This window comes from Mobula hypostoma, chromosome 11, assembly GCF_963921235.1.
Source record: "Mobula hypostoma chromosome 11, sMobHyp1.1, whole genome shotgun sequence".
Taxonomy (NCBI): domain Eukaryota; kingdom Metazoa; phylum Chordata; class Chondrichthyes; order Myliobatiformes; family Myliobatidae; genus Mobula; species Mobula hypostoma.
This window is the reverse complement of record NC_086107.1, coordinates 12,567,081-12,594,716: the sequence shown is the minus strand read 5'-3', so window position 1 is coordinate 12,594,716 and position 27,636 is coordinate 12,567,081. Positions and strand designations below refer to the sequence as shown.

At 42.0% G+C, this 27,636-nt stretch overlaps 1 protein-coding gene across 3 annotated transcripts in view; it reads right to left on the bottom strand.

Annotated features, from left to right (window-relative positions):
* shank2b (SH3 and multiple ankyrin repeat domains 2b) overlaps window positions 1–27,636 on the bottom strand; it is a 1,127,200-nt gene that overhangs the window by 636,113 nt on the left and 463,451 nt on the right. For all 3 annotated transcript variants that reach the window (XM_063061684.1, XM_063061685.1, XM_063061687.1), the window contains exons 12-13: window positions 26,413–26,570; window positions 314–421 (exon numbers count right to left, since the gene is read on the bottom strand). In XM_063061684.1, coding sequence (XP_062917754.1) covers window positions 314–421; window positions 26,413–26,570 — 266 coding nt within the window. The remainder of the gene's footprint in view (window positions 1–313; window positions 422–26,412; window positions 26,571–27,636) is intronic.

Here is a 27,636-nt window from a genome sequence, read left to right as displayed (position 1 = left end):
TGCAATTCTATACAACTAGAAATGAAATCAGTGATGTCCTTGGATACAGACATATTCTCTCAAGAGCTCAGTTCGTTCACTGTGTTTCTCCCACTGACTCCTTTTGGCTATTGAATCAGCAGCGTTTTTTCTTGATTCACAAATCAGTCATATTTAACTTTGAAGGACTCAATATTATATGTTTTGTCATCAGTACTAAGCAAAGCCAATGTCCAGAGTCCCCAGAAAATGTCACAAATTGACAGGTAGCACCACTAGGTCTCCACCAACTTTCAATTATCACATTGTAAGTTTTTTCCATTTGGATCCTTACCTGGCTTGGCTTCATTTGCCGGAATTTCCTCCACACATTCAGCGGGAAACCATCCAACCCTTCCTCGACAGCTGCCTTCCCAGAATCCACCTTCCCCGATACTCAGAACTAGATGGCCAAGAAAAGGAAAGGAACATAGTTAATTAATCCATTTAGACAAATGCACACCTTAAATAAGAATTGTGTATGAACAGGAGAGCATAAATAAGAAGCAGGGGTCTATCTCTACTCCCCACTCAATAAGGTCATGGAATCATTCAGAATGCGAACAGGCCCTTTCACCTCATGCCAATCTACATTAATCTCAAATGCCTGTCATAGTCCCATATCCAAGTACCTGCCCAAATATCCTATAGACATTGTAGGTGCTTCTACCTCGACCATCTCTCCTAGCTACAGTTTTCAGATTATCACCACCCTCTGTGTGAAAACTCCTCCCTCAGACCTCTTTTAAATTTCTTCCCTCTCACCTTAAATCAGTGATCTCTAGTCCTGGACTCCGCTTCCCTGGGAACAAGACTCTATCTACCTACCCAATGTTCCTCATAGTTTTAATAAACCTCTCTTTAAGGTCATCACTTGGGCTACATTCCAGTGAAACTAAACTCAGCCTACCCAATCTCTCCTGGTAACTATAACACTTCATCCTGGGAAGCATTCTGGGGAAACTCTTCCATTCTAACTCATTGCTACCACATCTTTCCTGGAATGTGTTGAGCAGAAATGTACTCAATACACCAAGCATGGTCTAACCAACTCTTATAAGGTCATAACACATGGGAGCAGAATTAAACCATCCAGCCCATTGAGTCTGCTCTGCCATTCCATCATGGCTGATTTATTATCCTTCTCAAACCCATTTTCCCCATAACCTATGAGGGCCTTACTAATCAAGAACCTATCAACCCCCACATTAAATACACTCAGTGACTTGGCCTCCATGGCCATCTGTGACAATGAATTCCACAGAATTCCAGCCACCTGTCTAAAGAAATTCCTCCTCATCTCTGTTCTGAAAAGATGTCCTTCTATTCTCCACATCCACTCTGTCTAGACCTATAAATATTTGATGGGTTTCTATCGGATACCCCACTCATTTTCTAGACTTCAGCAAATACAGGTCCAAAGCCATCAAATGCTCCTCATACTTTAACTCGTTCATTTTTGGGATCGTTCTCATGAACCCTGTTTGGACGTTTTCCAATGCTAGCACATCTTTTCTTAAATAAGGGGTCCAAAACTGCTAACAATACTCCAGCTGCAACATGATGGTCCAACTCCCAAACTTAATGCCTTGACCTAAGAGGTAAATATACCAAATGCTTTCAATCAAATACCTTTGGAACTTTAAATTCATCCCGGTTTTCCCAGCACTATCCACATTTTCCCAGGGCTATAACAAAATAAAATGCAGGTATGTTTAGCACACTGATGCAAGTATGGTGAGTGGTGCATATCAGCATACCAGGGGAATCCTAACATGTCCTCAACAAAGCACCTGTAATCTGTTGACCCAGAATTTAGGGCTGGATCATGCTAATGATAAGCCATAGGTTGATTGAAAGAAAACAGGCTGCCAGCACTATGCCACGCAACTCGGCATTATTAACATTGTTTATTCTTACAACAATACAACAACACTGAAATAGGACTATTGAACCCTTCCCTAAGTATAATAAGATGGATTTGTGATCTCACAATCTACCTCATTATAGCGAAAGGCCTAGATAGAGTGAATGTGGAAAGGATGTTTCCTATAGTGAGGAATTCCAATGAGGACCAGAGGGCACAGCCTGAGAATAGAAAGATGTCTCTTTAGAACAGAAATGAGAAGGAATAATTTTAGCCAGAAAGTGGTGAATCTATGGAATTCATTCCCACAGACAGCTGTGGAGGCCAAGCCTTGGGTATATTTAAAGCAGAAATTGATCATCATCATCATCATAATCATCAGGTGCCGTGCCCAGTTTGAGCTTTGACTGCCATGGCCCACACACTCCTGTTTCGGGTCAAGAGAATCAATTCATTGATATTCATTTCCAGTTCTCTGGCTGCTGTCTCCATCATCATTTGTCTTTGTCTTCCTCTTGCTTTCTTCCCTTCAATCTTTCCCATAATTACCGTGCAATCTAACTCCTCTTTCCTATCACATATCCAATGAAGTCACGTTGCCTTTTCATGATCTCATACATTATTTCTCTCTTTGTGTTTGCTCTGTTCATGACATCCTCGTTAGATATTTGTTTTGTCCATGATATTCTTTGCATCCTCCTCAAAAACCACATCTCTGCTGCTTCAATTCGTTTCCTCATGTTACTAGATATTGTCCAGCATTCTGAGCCATATAGCATAACTGGATAAACATAATATTTCAGTACTCTGAGGCGGGTTGTCATGCTTAGTTTAGTATTGGTTAGTATACTCTTCATTCTCGTAAAGCTGTCTTTTGCCACCCCTAATCTTCTTTCGATGTCCATGTTGTACCTGCCATCTGATGTCACCCAGCTTCCTAAGTAGCAAAAGTTCTGTACTTGTTTTATGTCTTCCCTGTTTATTCTCAGCCTGCAGATAGGGTTCTCCTTCTTCTTGGATATCACCATACATTATCATAAATGGAAATTGATAGGTTCTTGATTAGTAAGGGCATCAAAGGTTACGTGGAGAAGGCTGGAGGATGGGCTGAAAAGGATAATAAATCAGCCATGACAGATTGGAAGAGCAGACTCAGTGAGCTGAATTGCCTAATTTTGCTCCTATGTCTTTTGGTCTTATGGTTATAAATTTACACCTTATTGTCTACCTGCAATGCACCTTCTCTGTAGCTGTTACAATTTATTCTGCATTCTGTTGTTGTTTAGCCTTGTTCTACCTCAATGCACTGTGTAACATTCCGAGATCTGAAGGAAAATGGCGCCAGCAAACAACACTATTACGGGTGACACTCTCCAGATGGTCCACAAAACAGTTTCTTTCACTTCTTTTATATCTTCTTTTTCAAATGTGGTTCTGGTTCTGTTGGAGACTGTGATCTATAGTTTAATGGTGTGTTATTGGACTGATTGAGGAATCTGGCACTTTGGTGTCTCCGAGAAAGTTCCGGGAGATAAGCGGCCTCGAGGCCCAGAAACTTAGAGACCATAATCTCACTGATCTCAATGATTAAAACTTGGAGTGAGATTGAAACATTGAGTCGAGTGTAGAAGGCGAGCTAGTGTTCAGCACCATCTAGCTCACTGCTGCTGGAGGAAAGTGTCTGGATGTGACAGTCTCTCTCTCCCCCTCTCACTTACCACTCCCAAAGGAAGGCCCTGCATTTAAATTCTCATTCTCATTCTCTCTCTCTCTCTCATTTTCTCTCAATGCTATTGGAGGATGGTACTGAATTCCTGGCTCTGTTGTTTGTGGATTGGACTGAGCTGAACTGAATATAGGAATTTTGATTTCATGTTTTTATTTTCTGTGTTTTCACTCATTCTTTCTTGTTGCTGTTTGCATGATTTGCACTTGCAGGAGTTGGTGTTCTTGTCGCCATTTGTGTGAATTGGTTTTTTTTGCACGGGTGTTAATATTGTTTTTTGATGGCTTTCATTGTTTTGTGGCTGTCTGCGGAGAAGATGAATCTCAGGGCTGTCTACGGCATTTATTATACTCTGATGATAAGTTTACTTGGAATAATAATCTGATCTGTAGGAACAGTACACAAGACACTGTATCTCAGTACATGTGACAATATTAAATCAATTCCAATTCCAGTTGGTGTTGGCATGAGAGACATTGGTAAGACTAGAATCTGAGGCCTATTGTTCAGCGTCCTGCCATCAGCAACTCTGGAGTTTGAGGTTTGGTGTTTGGTAATCGGTAGAATCTGTCGAGGATCGAATGCCTGAGTATTGAACTGGAAGTCTGGAATTTGAGGACCATTAGCTACTAGGTCTGTGAATCTTTGCGACTCTACTGTGGTAGCCAAAGGCCCAATGTACATGTGTCCAAGTCTGCTGGAGCCAAAAACAACGGCCTGCCTTGGGGTTAGTGAACTCTGTATGTGCATGGGTGGGATGGAGAACTGGGCTTGTTGTGCTGCTGTTCTGGTTGCTTGTGTTCTGTGTTGCTCTGCTGAGCATGAGGACATGCTATTTTGGCACCTGAATATGTGGCAACACTTGTGGGCTATCCCCAGAACATCCTCGAGTGTTCTTTTTGTAAACGCAGCTGACAAATTTCATTGTATGTTTCGATGTACATGTGATAAATAAACTTGAATCCTGAATCCAGCCTAGTGCAGTAGGTTATACTGTTTACTAACAGTGCTATAATCAGCCATGGGATGTTCTGTGAAGTGTATTTATTTATTTTATTTTATTTAGAGATGCAGATCAAATCAGACCCATCTAAGCCTCGCCTGGGGATACGAATTGACAATAAACTGGACTGGTCAAAGAATACTGAGGCTGTCTGCAAGAAGGGTCAGAGCCATCTCTATTTCCTGAGAAGACTGAGGTCCTTTAACATCTGCCAGACGATGCTGAGGACGTTCTACGAGTCTGTGGTGGCCAGTGCGATCATGTTTGCTGTTGTGAGCTGGGGCGGCAGGCTGAGGATAGCAGACCACCAACAGAATCAACAAACTCATCCGTAAGGCCAGTGATGTTGTGGGGATGGAACTGGACTCTCTGATGGTGGTGTCTGAAAAGAGGATGCTATCCAAGTTGCATGCCATCTTGGTCAATGTCTCCCATCCACTACATAATGTACTGGTTGGGCACAGGGGTACATTCAGCCAGAGACTCATTCCACTGAGATGCAACACTGAGAGTCATAGGAGGTCATTCCTGCCTGTGGCCATCAAACTTTACAACTCCTCCCTTGGAGGGTCAGACACCCTGAGCCAATAGGCGGTCCTGGACTTATTTCCTGGCATAATTTACATACTATTATTTAATTGTTTATGGTTTTATATTGCTAGATCTATACTCTATTATTGGTTGGTGCAACTGTAACGAAACCCAATTTCCCTCGGGATCAATAAACCCACCTAGTTATCCTAAGCCTAATCACAGGACAATTTGCAATGACCAATTAACCTATATCTTTAGACCATGCGAGGAAGGGCCGGAGCATCTGGAAGAAACTTCCTGACAGAGGACACCTAAATTGAATTCCAAACTCTGGTGCCCTGAGCTGTAATAGTGTTGCACTAACTATTACACTACTGTGACGCCCCACGTTCAAGCTGCAATGTAAATCTGTAGTTCTGACACAGAGTCAGATGTTACAGCAACTAGCTCAGAATGACACCATGGTTAGCTGTGAGTAGGTAGAATTTGCAATTTTATTTCATAATCTATTGAAAGTGAAGTTTTAAATGTCACTGAAAATTGAAGAACACAATTACTGAATAATTTATCCAGACATTTTGGACTCAGTGTTTGCTTTTTATTACATTTCTTAAGCTAACCTTTCAGTTCATTATGGATACTCAGAAAAGAAATCAGAACACAGGGAGATCTGCAGTAAAAAAAACAGATGTCATAAATACCACTGGAATTGCTGGGCTTGGTGTGTCATGCTCTGATAATTAACCCACCATCACTGTAGACTACATGAGGTTGACATTGACTTTGTAGATTTGAGTAAAACAACTGATGTGGAAAACTACTTAATCAGAATTAGGTTTAATGTCACTGGTATAAGTCGTGAAATCTGTTAATTTAGCAGCAGTTGTACAATGCAATACATGATAATATAGACAAAAATAAGTAAATCAATTAGTGTGTATATATATAATTATATATTATATATATCAATATATTACTATTTAATATATATATTAAATAGTAAAACTAAAAATAGTGCAGAAACAGAAATAATATTCGGGTAGTGTTCATGGGGTCGATGTCCATCAGAAATCAGATGGCAGAGGGGAAGAAGCTGTCCCTGAATCGCTGAGTGGGTCCCTTCAAGCTCCTGTACCTCATGTCCTGGGTGATGGGGGTCCTTAATAATGGATGCCACCTTTCTGAGGCACCTCTTGAATCCATAGAAACCAAGTAACAAGATACATATACCGAGGGATGGTGATTTGGAATGACTTGTGTCACTAAATCATAGAATGTAAAGATTGATACATCTTACCTGCAAGTTTGCAAACCATAATTCCTTTCCTTTGCCTTTTGCTTCATTTATCTACTTTAGAATTTCTGGACTTCAATTCCTGTGGTGCATTCATGCTTTTAGCTTATGACCTAATTCCACCATAGGAAAAGTCCACTCACCATTATGCACATCTACAAGGAGTGCCATAAGAAAACAGCGTGCATCATCAAGGACCCCCACAATCCAGCCCATGATCTCTTCCCACTGCTGCCATTTGGGAGGAGGTATTGGAGCCTCAGGTCCCACACCACCTGGTTCAGGAACGGTTAATACCCTTCAACTATCAGGCTCCTGAAATGGCATGGATAACTTCACTCACCGCAACGCTGAACTGACCGTTGAACATAACCTATGAACTCACTTTCAAGGGCTCTACAACTCATATTCCCAATATTATTTATCATTTAAAAGAAATTATTATTTGTTTTTTATTTGCACAGTTTGTCTTCTTTTACACATTGGTTGTTTGTCAGTCTTTGTGTGTGTGTAGTGTTTTATTGATTGAAGCACCTTCAATAACTCCAAAAGACTGAAGTTGGGTAAAATACTGAAAGGCTTTTATTCGCTGTACAATACGACCTCCATGGTGAGTGTCTGCCCCCGGACTGAGGGGGAGGGGCAAGGCAGAATCACCTTTATTCAGGGGTCTGTGGGAGGAGCCACAGGGGCTGTCAGCAGAGGGGTGTGTCCAGGCAGGTAACTCAGTTACAACATATATATGGTTTACCACATTGATCCTATTGTATTTCTCTGTATGACCATGATACATAGGAGCAGAATTCGGACATTTAGCCCATTGAGTCAGCTTAGCCATTCAATCATGGCTGATCCTTTTTCCCCTCCTCAACCACATTCCCCAGCCTTCTCCTTGTAACCTTTGATATCATGGCCAATCAAGAATCTATCAATCTCAGCCTTAAATACACCCAATGACCTGGCCTCCACAGCTGCCTGTGGTAACAAATTCTACAAGTTCACCACCCTCTGGCAAAAGAAATTTCTCTGCATCTCAGTTTTAAATGGACGCCCCTCTATCCTGAGGCTTTGTCTTCTCGTCTCTCCCACCATGAGAAACATCCTTTCTACATCTAGTCTGTCTAGCCCTTTCAACGTTCGAACTGTTTTAACGAGATCCCCACTAATTGTTCTACTGTGAATGCCTGCAAAAAATGAACCTCAGGGTAGCATATGGTGACAGATACAGTACATGCTTTGATAATAAATTTACTTTAAACTTACAACTTTGAATTATTTCCATGTTTATGTATTTTTCTCTCCTGAAAAATTTCCATTTTTTTTGCAGTTACTGATGAAATTAATAAATACACATCTTTCTTCCACACATGCCACAGCAGATTTGTAGTTCTTGCCAGAGGTATAATTAGTATTAGTATTGTACGCTTTGTACAACATGGAATCTTTTTTCCTCATTATCAAACCTCCAGTGCTGAGCTCTATGAATAGTTGACACATTATACTGAGTTTGACAATATTAGATATAAGAATGGAAATTTCCTACCAAACAATGACCAGGTGAAGAAACAGCTTTCGGTAAATGCAGAATACACGGTCAATCAGATTGGTAATTTCCATAGCAATTTTAGCAGACATTTCCAGCAATTTTATCAAAAGTGTAGCAATTTCATTCAAGATTGCTTTAATTGTGTGCTGCTGTGTGAGAAAGTATTGCTTAGAATGTATGGCACAGAAACAGAGATGTGGTCTGACCTGCTCAGTGCTTCTAGCACGTAGTGTTTCTGTTAAAGGATATGAGAAAGAAAGAGACAAAGGTTCACACTGATGGATTTAAATGTTGAAAGGCCAGGGGAGACTCAAGTAGAGTATAAACACTACCATAGATTGGATGGAGCAGATGTCCTCATTCTATCCAATATATCCTATATAATTCTAAGTTGTACCATCATGAACTTTCCCTGAAGGCTTTCTTTTGTCCTATCACACAACTTTTTCCCTTTTCTCGTTTTCCACCCATCTACTCCCATGCCCCAATTTTTGCTCCCTTGACCCTACTCTTACTAAAGCACCGCCTGCTAAGGGTGTGTTTCTACTCCTCCAAAAGGAGAATAAGACTGAGGGGTGACCTTACCGAATGTTGAAAGGCTACAATAGAGTGGATGTAGAGAAGATGTTTCCTTTGATGGGAGAGTCTAAGACCAGAGGACACAGCCTCAGAATCGAGGGGTATCGTCTTAGAACAGAGATGAGGAGGAATTCCTTTAGCTAGAGAGTGGTGAATCTGTGGAATTCATTACCACTGGTGGCTGTGGCAGCTAAGTCTTCGGGGTATATTTAAAGCAGAGGTTGATAGGTTCTTGATTGGTCAGGGCATGAAGGGATGTAGGGAGAAGGCAGGAAATTGGGGCTGAGAGGGAAAATAGATCAGCCAAGACAAAATGGTGGAGCAGACTCGATGGGCCAAATGGCCTAATTCTGCTCCTATGCCTTATCGTCTTATATATAGAGTTATACAGAATAGAAACAGGCACGTGTGATAAATAAATCTGAATCTGATCTGAAGTGGAGGGGAGGAGATCCAGTGGAAGGAGTGTGGGGGTGATGGACAGATGAAGTTGGTGGAGAACAGGAAAGGGGAAAGAGTCAAGGTGATTGGTGGCTAGAGAGGTGTAGAAGGAACTGGATAGGAACTGAAGGAGAGAGAAACGGGACAGAGAGGGAGCAGTATACCTGGAAAAGGAGAAATAAGTGTTCATGTAATTGGGCTAAAGACTAACTAGGTGGAATATGAGGATTTGTTGCTCTACTTTGAGCTTAGCTTCACCCTGGCAGTGACTGAGCCCAAGGCCAGAGAGGCCAATGGGGAATTAAAATGACCAGAGAGTCATGGGGGACAGAGCACAGGGCTCAACAAAGTGGTTGCTTAGACTCACTGATGTAGAGGAAGGCCACATGGAGAGCACCAGTCAGCAAGGCTGGAGGAGATGCCACATGTGGAATGGCTTCTTAGGGACCTGGATGGTTGAGAGGGAGAAGGTGAAGGGACAGGTGTTACATCCCCTAGAGTTGCAGAGGAAAGTGCCTGGCAATGGGAAGGAATGGATGGAGAGGGATGAAAGAACCAGAGAGTCATGGAGGGAGAGGGCCTTACAGAAAGCAAAAAAAAAATGGTGGGGAGAAGAAGATGTTGCTGGTGGTGGGATCCCGTTGTAGCTGACGGATATTTTAAAGAATGGAATGTCAGGCTCGTAAGGTGAAAGGTAAAGATGAGGAGATCCTGTTCTCTTTGGACAGAAGTGGGGTTCGAGCTGAAATGAAGTAAATGGGGGAGATATGTTTGAGGACTCCATTATCCGTAGTGGGATTGGCATCATAGTCAGTACTGACCTGGTAAGCTGTTCCTACACTATATTGTTTTGTATGTTGTGTTTGAAAACATCAATATAGCAACCTACTTTAGGAGATGAAAGGCTTGAGATTTTAATGGCATTAAGGTGGAGGTAGAAATGGAGGACTGAAAGTAATAGTAAAAAAAATTGGTGTGTGGTGAAGCTGTGAGGCAAAATTATAAACACAGAGTTGACTAGAAAAACAGATGAGAAAAATCTAAATAAGTACTAATCAGAATGTGCAAGGTTTAACAAATTATGTTACCAGAGATATCACATCAACTGTAAGTTCCTGCGAGTGTGCAAGAGAAATTAATAAAAATCAAAGTTTTATTAATTCCGGTGCAAAGTTACAGCATTGGAAAGTATCTGCATCATTTTCTCAGCATGGTGTGTCTTAATAAAGCTGTTTTAAAGGCTCCAAAAACATTGCAAAACTGCAATTTGAAAGATGATGCAATTGGGCTCCCTCACTTAATGCTGTTCTCCTTCCAACAGGTCCTGGAAGGCATTGGCCAAATTTTGTGCAGATCCCAGCACTAGCATACAGCTGGGGTGGTTAAGAAAGCATATGGTGTGTTGGCCTTCATTAGTTTGTGTTTAAGATCCACAAAGTAAGGTTGCTGCTCTATATAACGCTGGATAGACCACACTTGCAATATTCAGTTCTGGTCCATTCATTGTAGGAAGGATGTGAAAGCTTTAGAGAGGGTGCAGAAGAAATTGACGAGTATACTGCCCAGATTGCAAAGCATTGTTTATGAAGTTTGGTTGAGCCAGCTAGAGCTTTTCTCTTTGGAGTGAAGGAGGATGAGAAGTGACTTGATAGAGGTATAAGGTGATAAGAGGCATAGATGGAGTGATAGCCAGAGACTTTTTCCTCAGGGTGAAAATGGCTAAACAGGGGGACAGAATTTTAGGTGATAGGAGGAAAGCATAGAGGGGATGTCAGAGAGGTTTTTTTTACACAGAAAGTACTGGGTGCATACCACCGGACCTGGATTTCTGAGGTCGAGAGAGTGCAACGGATTTTCCACTTTAAAAATGCTCCTGCACAGGTTTCCTGTCATCCTCGGACTTGATGGACAACCACCATCAGTAGGAGCATGGAATGCACTGCCATGGTGGAGGCAGGTACACCAGCGACATTGAAGAAAATCATAGACAGGCACATTGATGAAAGAAAAAGGAGAGGCTACGTGAGAGGGAAGAGCTAGATTGATCTTGGAGTACGTTACAAGGTTGGCACATCATCATAGGACGAAGAGCCTGTACTGTGCTGTACTGCTCTATGTTCTATAAAAGCTCATCAGGCTGGCCCTCAAAGTCACAATCTTCAAAACAGCTGCTGGAGAGAGATGCTTGCTTTACCATGGTTACTCTAATGATCCCGAGAGCAGGTACCTGCTCTCACAGAAGCTGTTCTTTGTTCAAGAGGATCACTGAAATGCTCCAAAGCCACTGCACAGCCTACCTGGCAGAAAGTTGTTGAGGAGGGTTTAGAATGGCAGGCGGATAGGGATATAAGCAAGATCATAAGACCAAAAGGCATAGGAGCAGAATTTAGCCCATAGGGTCTGCTCCACCTTTCACTAATGGCTGATTTATTTAGAATGAGCCTCATATCCCACACTACCAGGTTCAGGAACACTTATTACCCTTCAACCATCAGGCTCCAGCACCAGTATGGATAACTTCATTCATGTCAAATCTGAATTGATTCTACAATCTATGGACTCACTTTCAAGGACTTTACAACACACATTAGAGTCAAAGACTCCTTGAGCATTACACCTCAGAAACAGGCACTTCAGCCCATCTAGTTCATGTTGAACCATTAATCCATCAAGTCCTGTCAACCTATATCCAGTCCATAACTCTTCATACCCTCCCATCCATGTACCCATCCAAATTTCTCTTAAATGAATAAATCAACTCCACATCCACCACTTGTTCTCAATATTATTTATTATTTATTTTTAATGATTAACATTATTGTATTCATAAATCCACCACTTGTTCTCAATGTTATTTATTATTTATTTATTTTTAATGATTAACATATTGTATTCATGTGGTTTGTCTTCTTTTGCAAATTAATACCTGTCAGTCTTTGTGTGTTATGAATATTTATTGGACACACCAATGTTCATCATCTAAAAATTAATTAATGCCATATTCTGGTACACCTTACATTAAAAAAAATTACTTTTGAAGCTAATGGCCACCCACTAGACAGGAATGCAGGTATATATCCACAACAAAGCTGGCTGCCATAAACATGGATTCTGACATTTTTCTTCCCTTCCTGCTTGTTGGCTGAAGAATGGAAGGAAACATTAAAGTGGGCAAACCCTCGAGAAGGTGGACACAATATTTCATTGCCTATGGGCAAGATTGTACTTCATACTGGTTCTCCCCACCTTCAGTAACCTCAAGGAATTTGACTCAATCATTGGTGTAAATGGGTGTTTGGTGTCTAGTACAGACATCTTGGCTAAAGGGCCTGTTAAGACCGTAATAAAATTAGGCTATTTAGCTGATCGAGTCTGCTCCGCCATTCTATCATGGCTGATTTATTACTGTACTCCTCTCAACCACATTTTCCTACCTTTGACACCCTTACTAATCAAGAACCTATCAAACTCCACCTTAAATATAACCGATGACTTGGCATTCCCACAGTCATCTGTTGCAAAGAATTTCACCATTTTGCTACCGTCTGGCTAAAGAAATTTCTCCTCATCTCTGTTCTAAAAGGACGTCCTCCTATTCTGAGACTGGGCCTGCTGGTCCTAGACTCCCCCTCCATAGGAAACATCTATAATTTCCACACTGTATGTTTCTAAAACTCCATCAATAAAGACATAGATTTCTGTAACACGAGAAAATCTGCAGAAGCTGGAAATCCAAAGCAACACACACAAAATGCAGCAACAACCCGGCACTCAACGTCAGTAAGACGAAAGAGCTGATTGTGGACTTCAGGAAGGGTAAGATGAAGGAACACATACCAATCCTCATAGAGGGATCAGAAGTGGAGAGAGTGAGCAGTTTCAAGTTCCTGGGTGTCAAGATCTCTGAGGACCTAACCTGGTCCCAACATATCGATATAGTTATAAAGAAGGCAAGACAGTGGCTATACTTCCATTAGGAGTTTGAAGAGATTTGGCATGTCAACAAATACACTCAAAAACTTCTATAGATATACCGTGGAGAGCATTCTGACAGGCTGCATCACTGTCTGGTATGGGGGGGGGGGTGGGGTGCGGCTACTGCACAGGACCGAAAAAAACTGCAGGGGTTGTAAATCTAGTCAGCTCCATCTTGGTTACTAGCCTACAAAGTACTCAAGACATCTTCAGGGAGCTGTGTCTCAGGAAGGCAGCGTCCATTATTAAGGACCTCCAGCACCCAGGGCAGGTCCTTTTCTCACTGTTACCATCAGGTAGGAGGTACAGAAGCCTGAAGGCACACACTCAGTGATTCAGGAACAGCTTCTTCCCCTCTGCCATCTGATTCCTAAATGAACATTGAACCCTTGGACTCTATCACAGTTTTTTTAATATACAGTATTTTTGTTTTTTGCATGTTTTTTAATCTATTCAATATACATATACTGTAATTGATTTGTTTATTTTTTTTTCTCTTCTGGATTATGTATTGCATTGAAGTGCTGCTGCTAAGTTAAAAAATTTCACGTCACATGCTGGTGATAATAAACCTGATTCTGATTCTGATTCTGAAATCAGCAGGTCAGGCAGCATCTATGGAAAAGAGTAAACAGTCGGTATTTTGGTCCAAGACCCTTCATCCTGCATTTTGTGTGTGTTGCTACAGATTTCTGTGTTGTGAGATCAATCCCTGTCACAGATCCTTACAGAATTCTTGGAAGAAATATATCAATTAATGGGCACCTATAACTACATTCTCTTCGGTTAATATGCTTTTAAGTTAATGCAGGCTCATGAATGATTGCACAGAATGAAGTACAAAGGGAACTGATTGTGCTGTGACGAGAAATCGGCAGATGATGAAGAAGATTGCGGCCTGGCGCATAATCAAATAAAAAAAATTATAAACTTTGAACATTTAATGAGAGGCACATTCTTGATTTCAATGACCTGATCAAAGTGAATTGTGAAGCAGATTCATTCACACTTCCAGTAGTGCAAGTCCGATATGTCAGATGTTCTGTTATTATCATTTTAAAGATTAGGGGCACTGAGCACATGCACCTCAAAATGATGCTATTAAGATGGAGACATGCTAACTGTGTTTGGACAATCTCTATTTTAGAAGATCCATTAATCTATTTAAATCAAAGAACCCTGGAAGAGTGGAGTTTGATAGGACTTTGTGATGCAGCCAACATTTACACTGTCAGCTGTGATCACAGCTTGATAGAACAACATCTCCAAGGGCAGTGGAATTCACATTACATCATGGAACCATCAGAAAATAAGACATCATATTTATGTCCTAAGAAGGAAGGCCAAGTTCTTCAAGCTGAATTTACCCCTGAGGATTTTATATCCTGAATTGTGATGTGCACAAAGAGGTCAGCCTACCATGCTGGACTAGCTCCTTGACTTTTTTCTCTTCTTTTATATATTTATCCAAAATATTAATTGTTTTTCAGTCATCACATTCAAAAGGAAAAATGCTGATTTATTCTTTGCCAATCGTAAACCATAAAACATTACAGCACAGTACAGAATCTTTGGCCCTTGGTGTTGTGCCCAATTCTTAACCTACTCTAAGATCTATCTAACCCTTTGTTTCTACATAGCCCTCCATTTTTCTTTCAGCCATGTGGCTCTAGAGCAGGGGTTCTCAACCTGTGCTCCAAGGACCACTTACTTAATGGTATTGTCTATGGCATAAAAAAGGTTGGGAACCCCTGCTGTAGAGTTTATTAAATGTCCCTAATTGATCTGCCCCTACCACCACCACTGACAAGGCATTCCACACACTCACCACTCCCTGTACAAAGAACCTACCTCTGATATCCTCCCTATACTTTCCACCAATCATCTTTGTATTAGCCATATCATAGCTAACAATCAGGTTACTTATTTTTTAAAATTTCTTTTTATTTAGAAATACAGCATGGTAATAGGCCCTTCTGGCTCAATGAGCCTGCGTCACCCAATTACACCCATGAGACCAATAACCTTACCAACCCAAATATATTTGGAATGTGGGAGGAAATTGGAGCACCCAGAGGAAACCCACGTAGTCACGGGGAGAACATACAGACTCCTTACGAACAGCAGCAGAATCTGATGCCCAGAACTGTAATTGCATTGCACGAGCCACTATGCCATCATGGTGCAACACAAAATATTGTACGTGTTGCAGCTAACGTCAGCAGTCCCTCTGTCCTGCACAATTGTATTTGAGTGCTTAATAGTCTTTAGGCATAGCAAGGTGGAGTAGTCTTTGGACTGTGGGAGGAAACCAGAGCACCCAGAGGAAACCCACATGGTCACAAGGAGAATGCATAAACTTCTTACAGGCAGTGGCGGGAATTGAATCTGGGTAGCTGGTACTGTAAACTGTTGTGCTAACCACTACACTTCCATGCTTCCTCTGGCGATTTAAATATTTATGGTTCTATTACTATTTATTATTTATGGTGCAACTGTAACGAAAACCAATTTCCCCGGGATCAATAAAGTATGACTATGACTATGACTAGATCTTTTCTAAAGTTGTGATTAATCTCTGTCACTTCTGGGTCCCATCATTTTACAAAGTTCGTCAAGGAGACAGGAAGATTAGTGGAGGAAAAAGGGACACATTATGTGCAGGAACAGGAGGTTTAATTATGTTTGTACTCATTCGTCTGGCAGCCCCTGGACAGCACTGCCAGGGCCAGCTTGAATTGCATGAATTCTCTACAATTTTCATTCTTCTGTGTAACCTGAGCACTGATGGCAATGCTAGCATTTATCAACCATCCCTTTGTGCCTTTGTGAATTGTAGGGTGTGGGGGGGGGGCAGTGGAGGGGTGGTTCTTGACTAACAGCAGTAAGTGTTGTGAAGATATTATAAGAAAGGGAAACTGGTGGGGGTAGGTTAGTCACAGCAAAGCTATACCCCAAGTACTATATTCCTGCCATTCAATCTGGCCCTGTCAGTGAATTCCAGGGGTTGCAAGATGAATGAGTAAGGTGAGTAAGGTATTCCTTCCTTAAATCAGGGCCTTGTGTGCCTCTGCAGGCCAAGTAGTGTGATCACTTGAGCCGAGTATGATGTTCTCCTAAGAGGTTGTCTGTTGGTGGGTCTTCATGTTGCTATAAAGTCTAAACCAGGATCCACATATCCTGGTGCGGAGTGAGCTGGGTCTTTTGATTGCTCAGTCTCTCCATTCATAGCTGGCACTTGTAGCTGATGCACATAACATCTACTTCAGGATAATAAGTGGCCAATATAAAACCACTTCTCACATCTCTTTAAATATTTTTAGAACCTCTTTTTCAATAGCAGATTGACTATGAGGAAGTCATTGGCCAGATCAAGGGTTCGGGGATAGGATGATGAACACTGCCACACTATTTGCACTATTTTTGCACTAATATTTTAAAAATATTTCTTATTGTAACTTGGAGTCCCTGAGGCGGTCCTACTTTGAGTTCAACGCTGACGGGCAACTCCTGCGATGCCGTTGGTGCCAAACTGCGTCGGTCTCTGCTGTTCCTTCGGATTCATCAGCTGTGAGGCGAGGACGGAGCCTGCCACATGGGCAACAGCTTGCTCTCCATGTTGTACTGCACTAGCTTGCATACTGTCTTGCATTTTGAATGGAGACAGTTGGGACACCACATCCATGGTCGACCCCAACCAATGGAGGCCTCTGTTGCAACCTATAGCATTTTTTGTGTATTGCACCGTATTGCCGCCAGAAAGCAACCAATTTCAGGACATGTTTCATTGATAATAAACCTGATTCTGATGGATACTCTGGCCAAATGCCCAACGTGTTAATGGATCCATAAGACATAGGAGCAGAATTAGGCCATTCAGCCCATCGAGTCTGCTCTGCCATTCCATCATGGCTGATCCCAGTTCCCACTCAACCCCAAACACCTGCCTTCTCGCCATATCCTTTGATGCCCTGACTGATCAGGAAATTATCAACTTCTGCCTTAAATATACCCAGGAACTTGGCCTCCACCGCAGATTGTGGCAGAGCATTCCACAGATTTACTTCTCTCTGGGTAAAAAAAATCCTCCTTACCTGTGCTCTAAAAGGTTGCCCCTCAATTTTGAGGCTGTGCCCTCTAGCTCTGGATACCCTCACTATACGATATATCCTCTCCACATTCACCCCATCTAGTTCTTTCAACATTCGGCAGGTTTCAATGAGATCCCCCCACATCCTTCTAAATTCCAGTGAGTACAGGCCCAAATCTGCCAAATACTCCTTAAATGTTAATCACTTCATTCCTGGAATCATTCTCACCATCTCTGCTCTGCCGACATGCCCGCCGGTAGCCTTCTCCGGTCCACCTGGGCAAGCTCCTCTCTGGTGCCTCTGTAATTCCCTTTACCTGCTCCCAGTACAAAGGAGTTGCCATATCTCTGACTGACCTTCAACCTAGGCAGAAATTGTACTGGAATCTTTTCTGGAATTAGTTACGGAGGGCAATTTGGCAAATTGGTGACTGGCGACAGAGGGTGAGGGTGGAGTCTAGTTTTTACAACCCTGTATACTTCGAATAACCCTACTGAGCAAAAGTCTTGAACACATGTCTTGCTAGGATGCCTAAGACTTTTGCACAGTACCATAGCAATTTTATGTCTTGCACTATACTGCTGCCACATAAAAAAACTAATTTCATGACATATGTGAGTGATGATAAACCTGATTCTGATATGCGAGCTGGGAGGGGGCAGGGAGAGGGGAATCATGTTTTGGAAAAGGGAAAGGGAGAGGGGAGGGAGTGGGAAGCACTAGAGAGACATTCTGTGTTGATCAGTAAACCAATTACTTGGAATCAAATGACCTTGCCTGGTGTCTCAGGGCTGGATGTGCCTGTACCTGTGCCACCTCCGACCCCACCACTGGCACCCCTTCTCCACCGCCTGTCCCACGCCACACCTGTGGCGCTCAACCCTCACCATTCCCAACATCATTTGCTCACGCCTATTCACAAACTTGCTTTCCGTTCCATAATGACAAATACAGTACTGTGCAAAAGATTTATGCATCCGAGTTATATTAATGTGCTCAAGGCTTTTGCACAGTGTGACAAATAAAGCTAGTCATTATTAATCTTTCAATTCTTTAATCTTTTACCTGTCCAAGGATCCCTGAAGACAGCACCACAGGTGGATAAGGTTTGGTCAGTGCAGTTAGCACTCGAGAACCTAGTTCAATTCCCTCCACTGTCTGTAAGGAGTTTGCACTCTGTGAGCTTTGTTCAAGCAAGGAACTTCATTGTACCCTGATGTTTTGACAAGAGTAATCTGCTTTGATTAGATCATGATTAGATTCCATCGGGGCAGCACAGTTAGCAGAACACTTTATTGTGCCAGATCTAAGATCAGGGTTCAATTCCCACCACTGTCTGTAAGGAATTTGTATATTCTCTCTGTGACTGCATAGGATTCCTCCGACATTTCAAAATGTATGGTTTGGGTTAGTGAGTTGTGGGCATGCTATACTGACACCAGAAGCATGGTGATGCTAGCCAGTATATTCCTCACTGATTCAATTTGATGCAACTATTGAGATCTAGGCCTCAAGCCTCAGGCTTGCCTGTTACTGCAGACCAGGTGAGAGACACAGGAGTGCTACAATGTGGCTGAGCTCGGCTGAGGCCTGGCCTTCCCCCATCAGTGCTGCCCTCTGGTGTTTGAGTGGTGCAATGACAGGCTGGATTGCCTGCGTCTGCACACTGCCAGGGCACTGTAACATCGATTACTGGACATTGTCGCTCAGGGTCTAGGACTATATATATATGTTTTTTTCAAGTGAATATGCTTCTTTGCTGGCTATTTTTGAATGTTACTATTTTGTAGTTTTCTTGCTATTTTGAATGTTTTTGCACCTTGCCCCAGAAGAACACTGTCTCATTCAGCTGTACCTTTGTATGGTTTGAATGATAATTAAACTTGATTTGATTTGATTTGAAATGATGCATTTCACTGTATATTCTGATTTACATGTGGCAAATAAAGCTAATCTTTCTTTTTTTTCCATCTTTGATTAGACACTTAGCACATCTCATAGATAATTGTAGTTAAATTGTAGTTATCTGATGTTACTGCCTATGAATATCCCAACACACTTTAACTTCACATTTTTTGAATGATATGCAGTAAAATAATAAATTTTCCTGAAGCTGTGATATGTGTAAAGGAAGCAGAAAAACTGGAGTCCCAGTGGGTTAAAGAAATCAGAACCCAGTGAGGCAGATACAAAATCCTCATGAGGCCCCTAAAACAATGAAAGGGTGTACCTCATCAGTGATATCTCCTCAGAGATAAAGGGCATATCTCCTCGTAAATGGCAATGGTGCTATGGTTTAAAACAATAAATTAACACTGGTGAAGGTAGTGTATCACACAAAACACTGGGAGAACTCAGCAGGTCAATAGTCAATAGACAATAGGTGCAGGAATAGACCATTCAGCCCTTCAAGTCAGTACCGCCATTCACTGTGATCATGGTTGATCATCCACAATCAGTACCCTTTTCCTGCCTTCTTGCCATATCCCTTCACTCCGCTATCTTTAAGAGCTCAATCTAACTCTTTCTTGAAAGAATCCAGAGAATTGGCCTCCACTGCCTTCTGAGGCGAGCATTCCACAGAACCACAACCCTCTGTGTGAAAGAGTTTTTCCTCAACTCCGTTCTAAATGGTCTACCCCTTATTCTTAAACTGTGGCCTCTGGTTCTGGACTCCCACAACTTCAGGAACATGTTTCCTGCCTCTAGCGTGTCCAATTCCTTAATAATCTTATATGTTTCAATCAGATCCCCTCTCATCCTTCTAAATTCTAGTGTATACACGCCCAGTCGCTCCAATCTTTCAACATATGACAGCCCGCCATCCCGGGAATTAACCTCATGAGCCTACACTGCACTCCCTCAATAGCTAGAACGTCCTTCCTCAAATTTGGAGACCAAAACTGTACACAATACTCCAGGTGTGGTCTCACCAGGGCCCTGTACAACTGCAGAAGAACCTCTTTCCTCCTATACTCAACTCCCCTTGTTATGAAGGCCAACATGTCATTAGCTTTCTTCACTGCCTGCTGTACCTGCATGCTTACTTTCAGTGACTGATGAACAAGGACATCTAGATCTTGTTGTACTTCCCCTTTTGCTAACTTGACACCATTCAGATAGTAATCTGCCTTCCATAGGTCAGGCGGAATCTAAAGTGGGGTAAAACAGTGAACATTTTGGGTAAGACCCTTCATATGGGCTGGAAAGGAAAGGGGAAGAAGCCAGAATTAGAAGGTGGGAAGAGGGGGAGGAGTACCAGCTGGCAAGTTATAGCTGAAGCCAGGTGAGGGGGAAGGCGGGTGGGTGGGGGACGTGGGTGAAGTGAGAAGCTAGGAGGGGATAGATGGAAGCAATAAAGGACTAAGAAGAAGGAATCTAATAGGAGAGGACAGTGTACCATGGAAGAAAGGGAAGAAGGAGGGGAACCAAAGGAAGGCGATAGTCAGGTGAAAAGGGGTGAATGAAGACGTTTTGGTCCAAAGCTGTCTACCTATCACCTCCCAGCTTTTCACTTCATCCCGTCTCCCCCATCCATCTTTCCTCTCACCTAGTATCACATCACCTGCCAGCTTGTATTCTTTCCCCTCCCCTCTTCTTATTCTGGATTCTTCCCCCTTCCATTCAGTACGGATGAAGGGTCTTGGCCTGAAATGGCAACTGTTTATTCCCCTCCATAGATACTGCCACTCTTGCTGAGTTCCTCTAGCATTTACAATACTGTGCAAAAAATCTTAGGCACATATATATAGCGAGCGTGCCTAAGACCTTTGCACTGCATTATATATTGGTTAAAATAGGAAGGTGGTTGGGAAACATAGGTAAGAGTACTTTGTTTTGTATTAGCTCATTGGATTAAATGTTATTTGGTAACTGGAAAGACATTATATACAGTACTGTGCAAAGTCCAGCATCTGCTGAATCTCTTGTTTTACTGAATGTGATGACTGCGAATGTGAAATATTTACACTATTTCTTCATTGGTATATATTTTCGAATATTTATAAAATTTAATAGCTGAAATATATTTCAAAAATCCTAACAATTGGTTACCATCTTATTGCTGTAATAATGGGCAGGTTTAACTGTTTTAAACAATGTTAGGTGAGAATTAACTATTGGAGAACCTCCCGGTATTTCTAAAATAATACCGTGGCTCATTTCCATCTACCTGAGAGAAAGTTGCAGCTTCAGATTAAAATTACAATTAAAAGCAGCAATGCTGCACTCCTCTGCACTGCATTGGAGCAACAGCCTAGAACCACAGGGATGGTTTATTTCTGGTACATCCTGTGTTCTGGAAATGAAGTGTTACTTTGGGAGCAGTGGCTCAGAAGAATAATGCTGCAATATTATGACATCATGCCTGAAATAACATTCAACATATGACTCACATAATGAGACTGGGGCCCTTTAAATCGGCAGTGGGATATTAATAAAGACCACATTATAAAGCGCAGCAATATAAACAGTGACATTTTTGAGGTTAGTTACATATAGGGAGCTACAATTATCTGTAGGTGCTGCTCAGGGTTTATACTAGTTCATTATAGAGTCCCTCCAGAGGATTGTTCTGCCACTCTCAACTAAATTAACAGCTGAGGTGACTGAATCACATATAGAAGGAAAGAAGGAACTTTGTAATGAAAGGAACAGAAAATCAGAGATGTCGTAAAAGGCAGTTCACTCCTTTTTTAAACTATTGATGTTTACAGGTTGTATTCCCTTAAAAAAGAGCAGACTTTTGTAGTTGGATTTTTCAAGGTCAACACAGCATTTAAACATGCCTTTGGGGAGCATGTTCGAAGTGAATGTTTGATGGGGAGGGCAAATTCATGATGTAGCTGGTACTCCAAGTGACTTTCTCTTAGCTTGAGATCACCAAGCTTGTGATTACGTGAGCCGTTGCTTCTGGTGAGTAAGTGCGAGATTTAAAAAGTGAAGGGGGCTTGTTGGGACTTTAGGCGGAGTTTAATGGGTAAATACAAGCAGGCTCTTTCCACTGAGGTTGGATGGGACTGGAACTTAAGGTCGTGGGTTAAGGGTGAAAGGTGAAATATTTAAAAGGAACCTGAGAGTGAACTTCTTCACTTAAATGGTGGTGTAAGTATGGAACGAGCTGCCAGTGGAAGTGGTGGATGTAGGTTCAATTTCAACACTTAAGAGAAATATGGATAGGTACATGGTTAGGAGGAGTTGGAGGGCTATAGTCCAAGTGCAGGTCGATAGAACTAGGCAGAATAATATTTTGGTACTGATTCGATGGCCGGAGGGCCTTTTTCTGTGCTGTAGTGCTCAATGACTCCGACTAGAGTTAGGAACCTATTCGAGGATCAAGTTCATCCTATGGTTCTGTGCAGAAAAGATGTGTCATATAGGCGTAATCAGAAGGTATTATCTTCTTCAGCAGTTTCAGTTACTCTTTTCTGAAGTCATGCTAAGGCAAATCAAGCACCACCTGTGATTCAACCAACCAGTTATAAATGGTATTGAAGTTGTGCTTACCCATATAGTTGTGGTGCATGGGGAACAAGCACAGTTGCAACATGCTGAAAGGGATGTGGGAAAAGGTGGGCCTTCAGTCCTTCAAGTCTGAGAGTTAGTTGGTTGGGTAACACACACAATACGTTGGAGGAACTCAGCAAGTCAGGCTGCATCCATAGAGAAGAATAAACAGACAATGTTTTGGGCCGAGACCCTTCACTGGTCCTGGTATTGGGACTGGTTGTTACTACCATTGGGGAGGAGGTACAAGAGCCTGAAGATGCACACTGTCTGGTATACAGGGGGGTTGTGGTGGGGGGGGGGGGCTACTGCTCAGGATCAAAGTAAGCTACAGAGAGTTGTAAACTTCGTCAGCTCCATCATGGGCACTAGCCTCTGTAGCATCCAGGACATCTTCAAAGAGCAATGCCTCAAAAAGGTGGTGTCCTTCATTAAGGACACCCATCACACAGGACATGCCCTCTTCTCATTACTACAATCAGAACGGGTCTAAGGAGTTTGGAGAAAAACACTCACCAATTCAGGAACAACTTCTTCCTGTTTGCCATCCAATTTCTGAATTGAAGTTGAACCCATGAACACTATCTCATGACTTCATTAAAAAAAAATTATTTTGTACTACTTATATAATTTAACTATTTAATATAAATATATATTTACTGTAATCCACAGATATTTTTCCTATATTATTATGTATTGCATTGTACTGCTGCTGTAAAGACGACAGATTTCACGATATATGCCAGTGTTATTAAATCTGATTTGGAATGATGTACAAACAGCTTCTACACTCCACCATCATATTTCTGAATGGTCCACAAATCCATAATTGCTATCTCACTATTCTCTTTTTGTGCTATTTACTTATTTATTGTTATTATTATTACAGTGATTATATATCTCTTCACTGTACTGCTGTCATAAAACAACACATTTCATGTAATCTAAGACAGTGACAATAAACCTTATTCTGATTTTAATTCCTTAAGGTTGGTTTGGTTTGGTTCTTTAAGGTTGATATAACCAGTGGTGGTAGTGGGGATAAGCTCCCAATACCTATTAAATGCTCCCAATGGCATGCACCTCAAATAGCCTCTGACAAATAAGGCTCCTAGCCTTCACATGTGGCTTAGGTACTAAACCCGGCGGAGCCATTTCTACTGACAGGAGAAGTGGCAAAGGCAGGTTACTGTTGCCTTAAAACCACTCGCTTTGGGCAGATGAGGCTCGTCAGCCACGGTTGGCAGCTCATCAAAAAGAAGGAAAACTCTGATCTCAAACCTCCTTTGCCTTGCTGCTAAACCCACTCATGGGGAAGGCTTTGGGAGTAAGCTCAGAGGGAAAAATCTGGAGCTGATTTCCCTAAGGCAGTCTTATGTTGTGTTCAATGCTGATTGGCAACTCCTATGACGCTGCTGATGCCGAAAGCCAATTTCCCCTGGGATCAATACAGTATGACTATGACTATGACTATGACTATGATTATGAACAGTTGCAGCAGTGGGTGCTATCTACAAGATGCACTGCAGCAACACACAAAAGTTCCAGACCCACAACCACTACCATCTAGAAGGATGAGAATAGCAGATACCTGGGAACACCGCCACTTGGAAATCCCCCCCCAAGTCACTCTTGATTCTGATTTGGAAACTTATCGCTGTTCCTTCATTGCCACTGGGTCAAAATCACAGAATTCCCTCCCTAACAACACTGTGGGTATACCTTATACTTATACTTTATTCTTTATTGTCACCAAACAATTGATACTAGAACGTACAACCATCACAGCGATATTTGATTCTGCGCTTTCCGCTCCCTGGATTACAAATATTAAATATTAAAAATAGTAAAAATTAGTAAATATAAAAATTTAAATTATAAATCATAAATAGAAAATAGAAAAATGGAAAGTAAGATAGTGCAAAAAAAACCGAGAGGCAGGTCCAGATATTTGGCCCAGATCCGGGTCAGGATCCGTTCAGCCATCTTATCACATTTGGAAAGAAGCTGTTCCCAAATCTGGCTGTACGAGTCTTCAAGCTCCTGAGCCTTCTCCCGGAGGGAAGAGAGATGAAAAGTGTGTTGGCTGGGTGGGTCGTGTCCTTGATTATCCTGGCAGCACTGCTCCGACAGCGTGCAGTGTAAAGTGAGTCCAAGGACGGAAGATTGGTTTGTTTACCTACACCTCAGGGACTGCAGCAGTTCAAGAAGGCAGCTCATCACCACCTTCTCAAGAGCAACTAGGGTTGGGCAATAAATACTGGTTTAGCTGGTGATGCCCACATCCTGTAAATGAATAAATTTTAAAAACTGTATCGGTCTCTACCGTTCCTTTGGGTTCATCAGATGCTTGAAGAGAGGAAGCTTGCTACATGGGCCCAGCTTGCTCTCCATGTCGTACTGCCTTGGCTTTTCATATCTCGACAGCAAGGATGCAACATTCATGGTCGACATTGAATGACAGAGGCCTCATCATCATCATGACTTAGGTTCTATACAATTGCAGAATACTGTGTACAATTTGTAAAACACTAATATTCAGTCTGCACACATGACCCTAAGATTCTGGTTACCCATTCCCAACTCTATCGTTGGCCTTCTCCCTCACTTGTATAATTTATGTTGTGTGTGTGGTCTGAACCTACATGCCTATGTCAATGCTGCAAGTTCTTCACCGTACCTACACTCAGCATACTTGTGCATTCATCAATAAACTTGACTCGACATTCAGCCCAATCCATCATGGACACATCCCTTCCCAACAGCGGCAGTATCTACAGGAGGAACAGCCTCAGGAAAGCACCATCCATCATCAAACATTCCCACCATCCAGGCCATTAAAGATGAAAGATTATTTTTAGTTGTCACGCGCACATCGAAACATTAAAACATACGTGAAATGCGTCATTTTGTGTAAAAGGCTAACATAGAGGATTTTTCTGGGGTCAGCCTACAAGGGTGTCCCACTTCTGGCACCTACATAGCATGCCCAAAACTCACCAACCCTACCCTACCCATACATCCTCAATTTAAGGACCTACTCCAGTGAAGGTCTCCAACTTACAATGTTGCCTCTCTTTCTCTTGAATGTGGGAGGAAAGCAGAGCACGTGGAGGAAAACTTCACGGTGACAGGGAGAATGTACAAACTCCTTACAGGCAGCAGCAGAAATCAAACATTGTTCGTGATCAGAATCAGAATCAGGTTTAATATCACCAGTATATGTTGTGAAATTTATTAACTTCGTGGCAGCAGTACAATGCCATACATAATAATATGGGGAAATGTGAATTACAGTAGGTAAAGTTCATGGGTTCAATGTCCATTCAGAGACTGTTTGGTAGAGGGGAAGAAACTGTTCCTGAATTGCTGAGTGTGTGCCTTTAGGTTTCTGTACCTCCTTACTGATTGTAACAGTGAGAAGAAACCATGTCCTGGATGGTGGGGGTCCTTAATGATGAACACTGCCTTTTTAAGACACTGCTCCTTGAAGATGTCCTGGGTACAATGTAGATGAGTACCCATGATTGAGCTGACTAATTTTACAACTCGCTGCAGCTTACTTCAATCCTGTGCAATAGCGCCCCCCACCCCCATACCAGATGGTGATGCAGCTAGCCGCTATGCTACTGTCCCACCTAGAAGGTTACATTCATGTTAAAATAATCAAACAGTAACACCAGCCATCATATTACTTGTTTGTGTCCCTGAATGATAGATATTTATGGACTAACTTAAGTCATTGGCTTTAAACTTGTAAATTATTGCATTGTGCATTTCTGCCAGTCTGATATGTTCTGAGCTCATTCTTTAAGAAGAAAACGAGTACCAACCTTTCACCCTGTCTCCCTTGTTGAGAGGAATCTCCCCATCGCCTTGAGGCTGATAGGACCTCAACACGATAAACTGCCTTCCAGGCACTGCGCTATAAAGCTTACGCTTGGATCCCTGGCTTTCCAATCCTGAGGCAGCTTCTTTAATAATGGCAGGACTATAAAAAAACACAAACAATGGCAACAGCATTAATAATTCTGCAGGCCACAAATATCCTTCAGGCTCTAAGGATACATAATGGTAAAAAAAAACATATTATGATGAAACTTCAATGGCCAAGAAAACACTCAACAGGTCAGGCAGCATCTGAGGAAAGAAAAAGAGAGGTAACATTTTAAGTTGGAAACCTTCATCAGAGTAAATGAGGATGACTTGAAACGTTAACTCAAATCATCCACGCAAACATCAGAGATGCAGGAAATCCACAGTAACACACACAAGATGCTGGAGGAACCCAGCAGGTCAGGCAGTGTCTATGGAGAGAAATGGACAGTTTTTATGTTTTGGGCTGAGATTTCTTCTACATTACTTTCTCTCTTCCACTCATCACCTCCCAGCTTCTTTAGAATCAGAATCAGGTTTATTATCACTGGCTTGGGTCATGAAATTGGTTAACTTCACAGCAGCAGTTCAATGCGATACATAATGAAGAAGAAGAAGAAGAAAGAAGGAAGAAGAAAGAAGAGAAAAATCAAATAAATAAATAATCAATTTACAGTATACAGTATGTATATTGAATAGATTAAAACCGTGCAAAAACCAGAAATAATTGTATATTAAAAAAGTGAGGTAGTGTTCACGGGTTCAATGTCCATTTAGGAAATGGATGGCAGAGGGAAAGAAGCTGTTCCTGAATCGCTGAATGTGTGCCTTTAGGCTTCTGTACCTCCTACCTGATGATAACAGTGAGAAAAGGGCATGCCCTGAGTGCTGGAGGTCCTTAATAATGGACGCTGCCTTTCTGAGACACCGCTCCTTGAGGATGTCCTGGGTTCTTTGTAGGCTAGTACGCAAGATGGAGCCGACTAAATTTACGACCCTCTGCAGCTTCTTTCAGTCCTGAGCAGTAGCTGCCCCCATGCCAGACGGTGATGCAACCTGACAGAATGCTCTCCACACACACCCACCTTCCCCCTCACCCCGTTTCACCTATCACCTGCCAAGCTTGTACCCCTTCCCCTCTCCCCACCTTCTTATTCTGTCTTTCTCTTCTTAATTTTCAG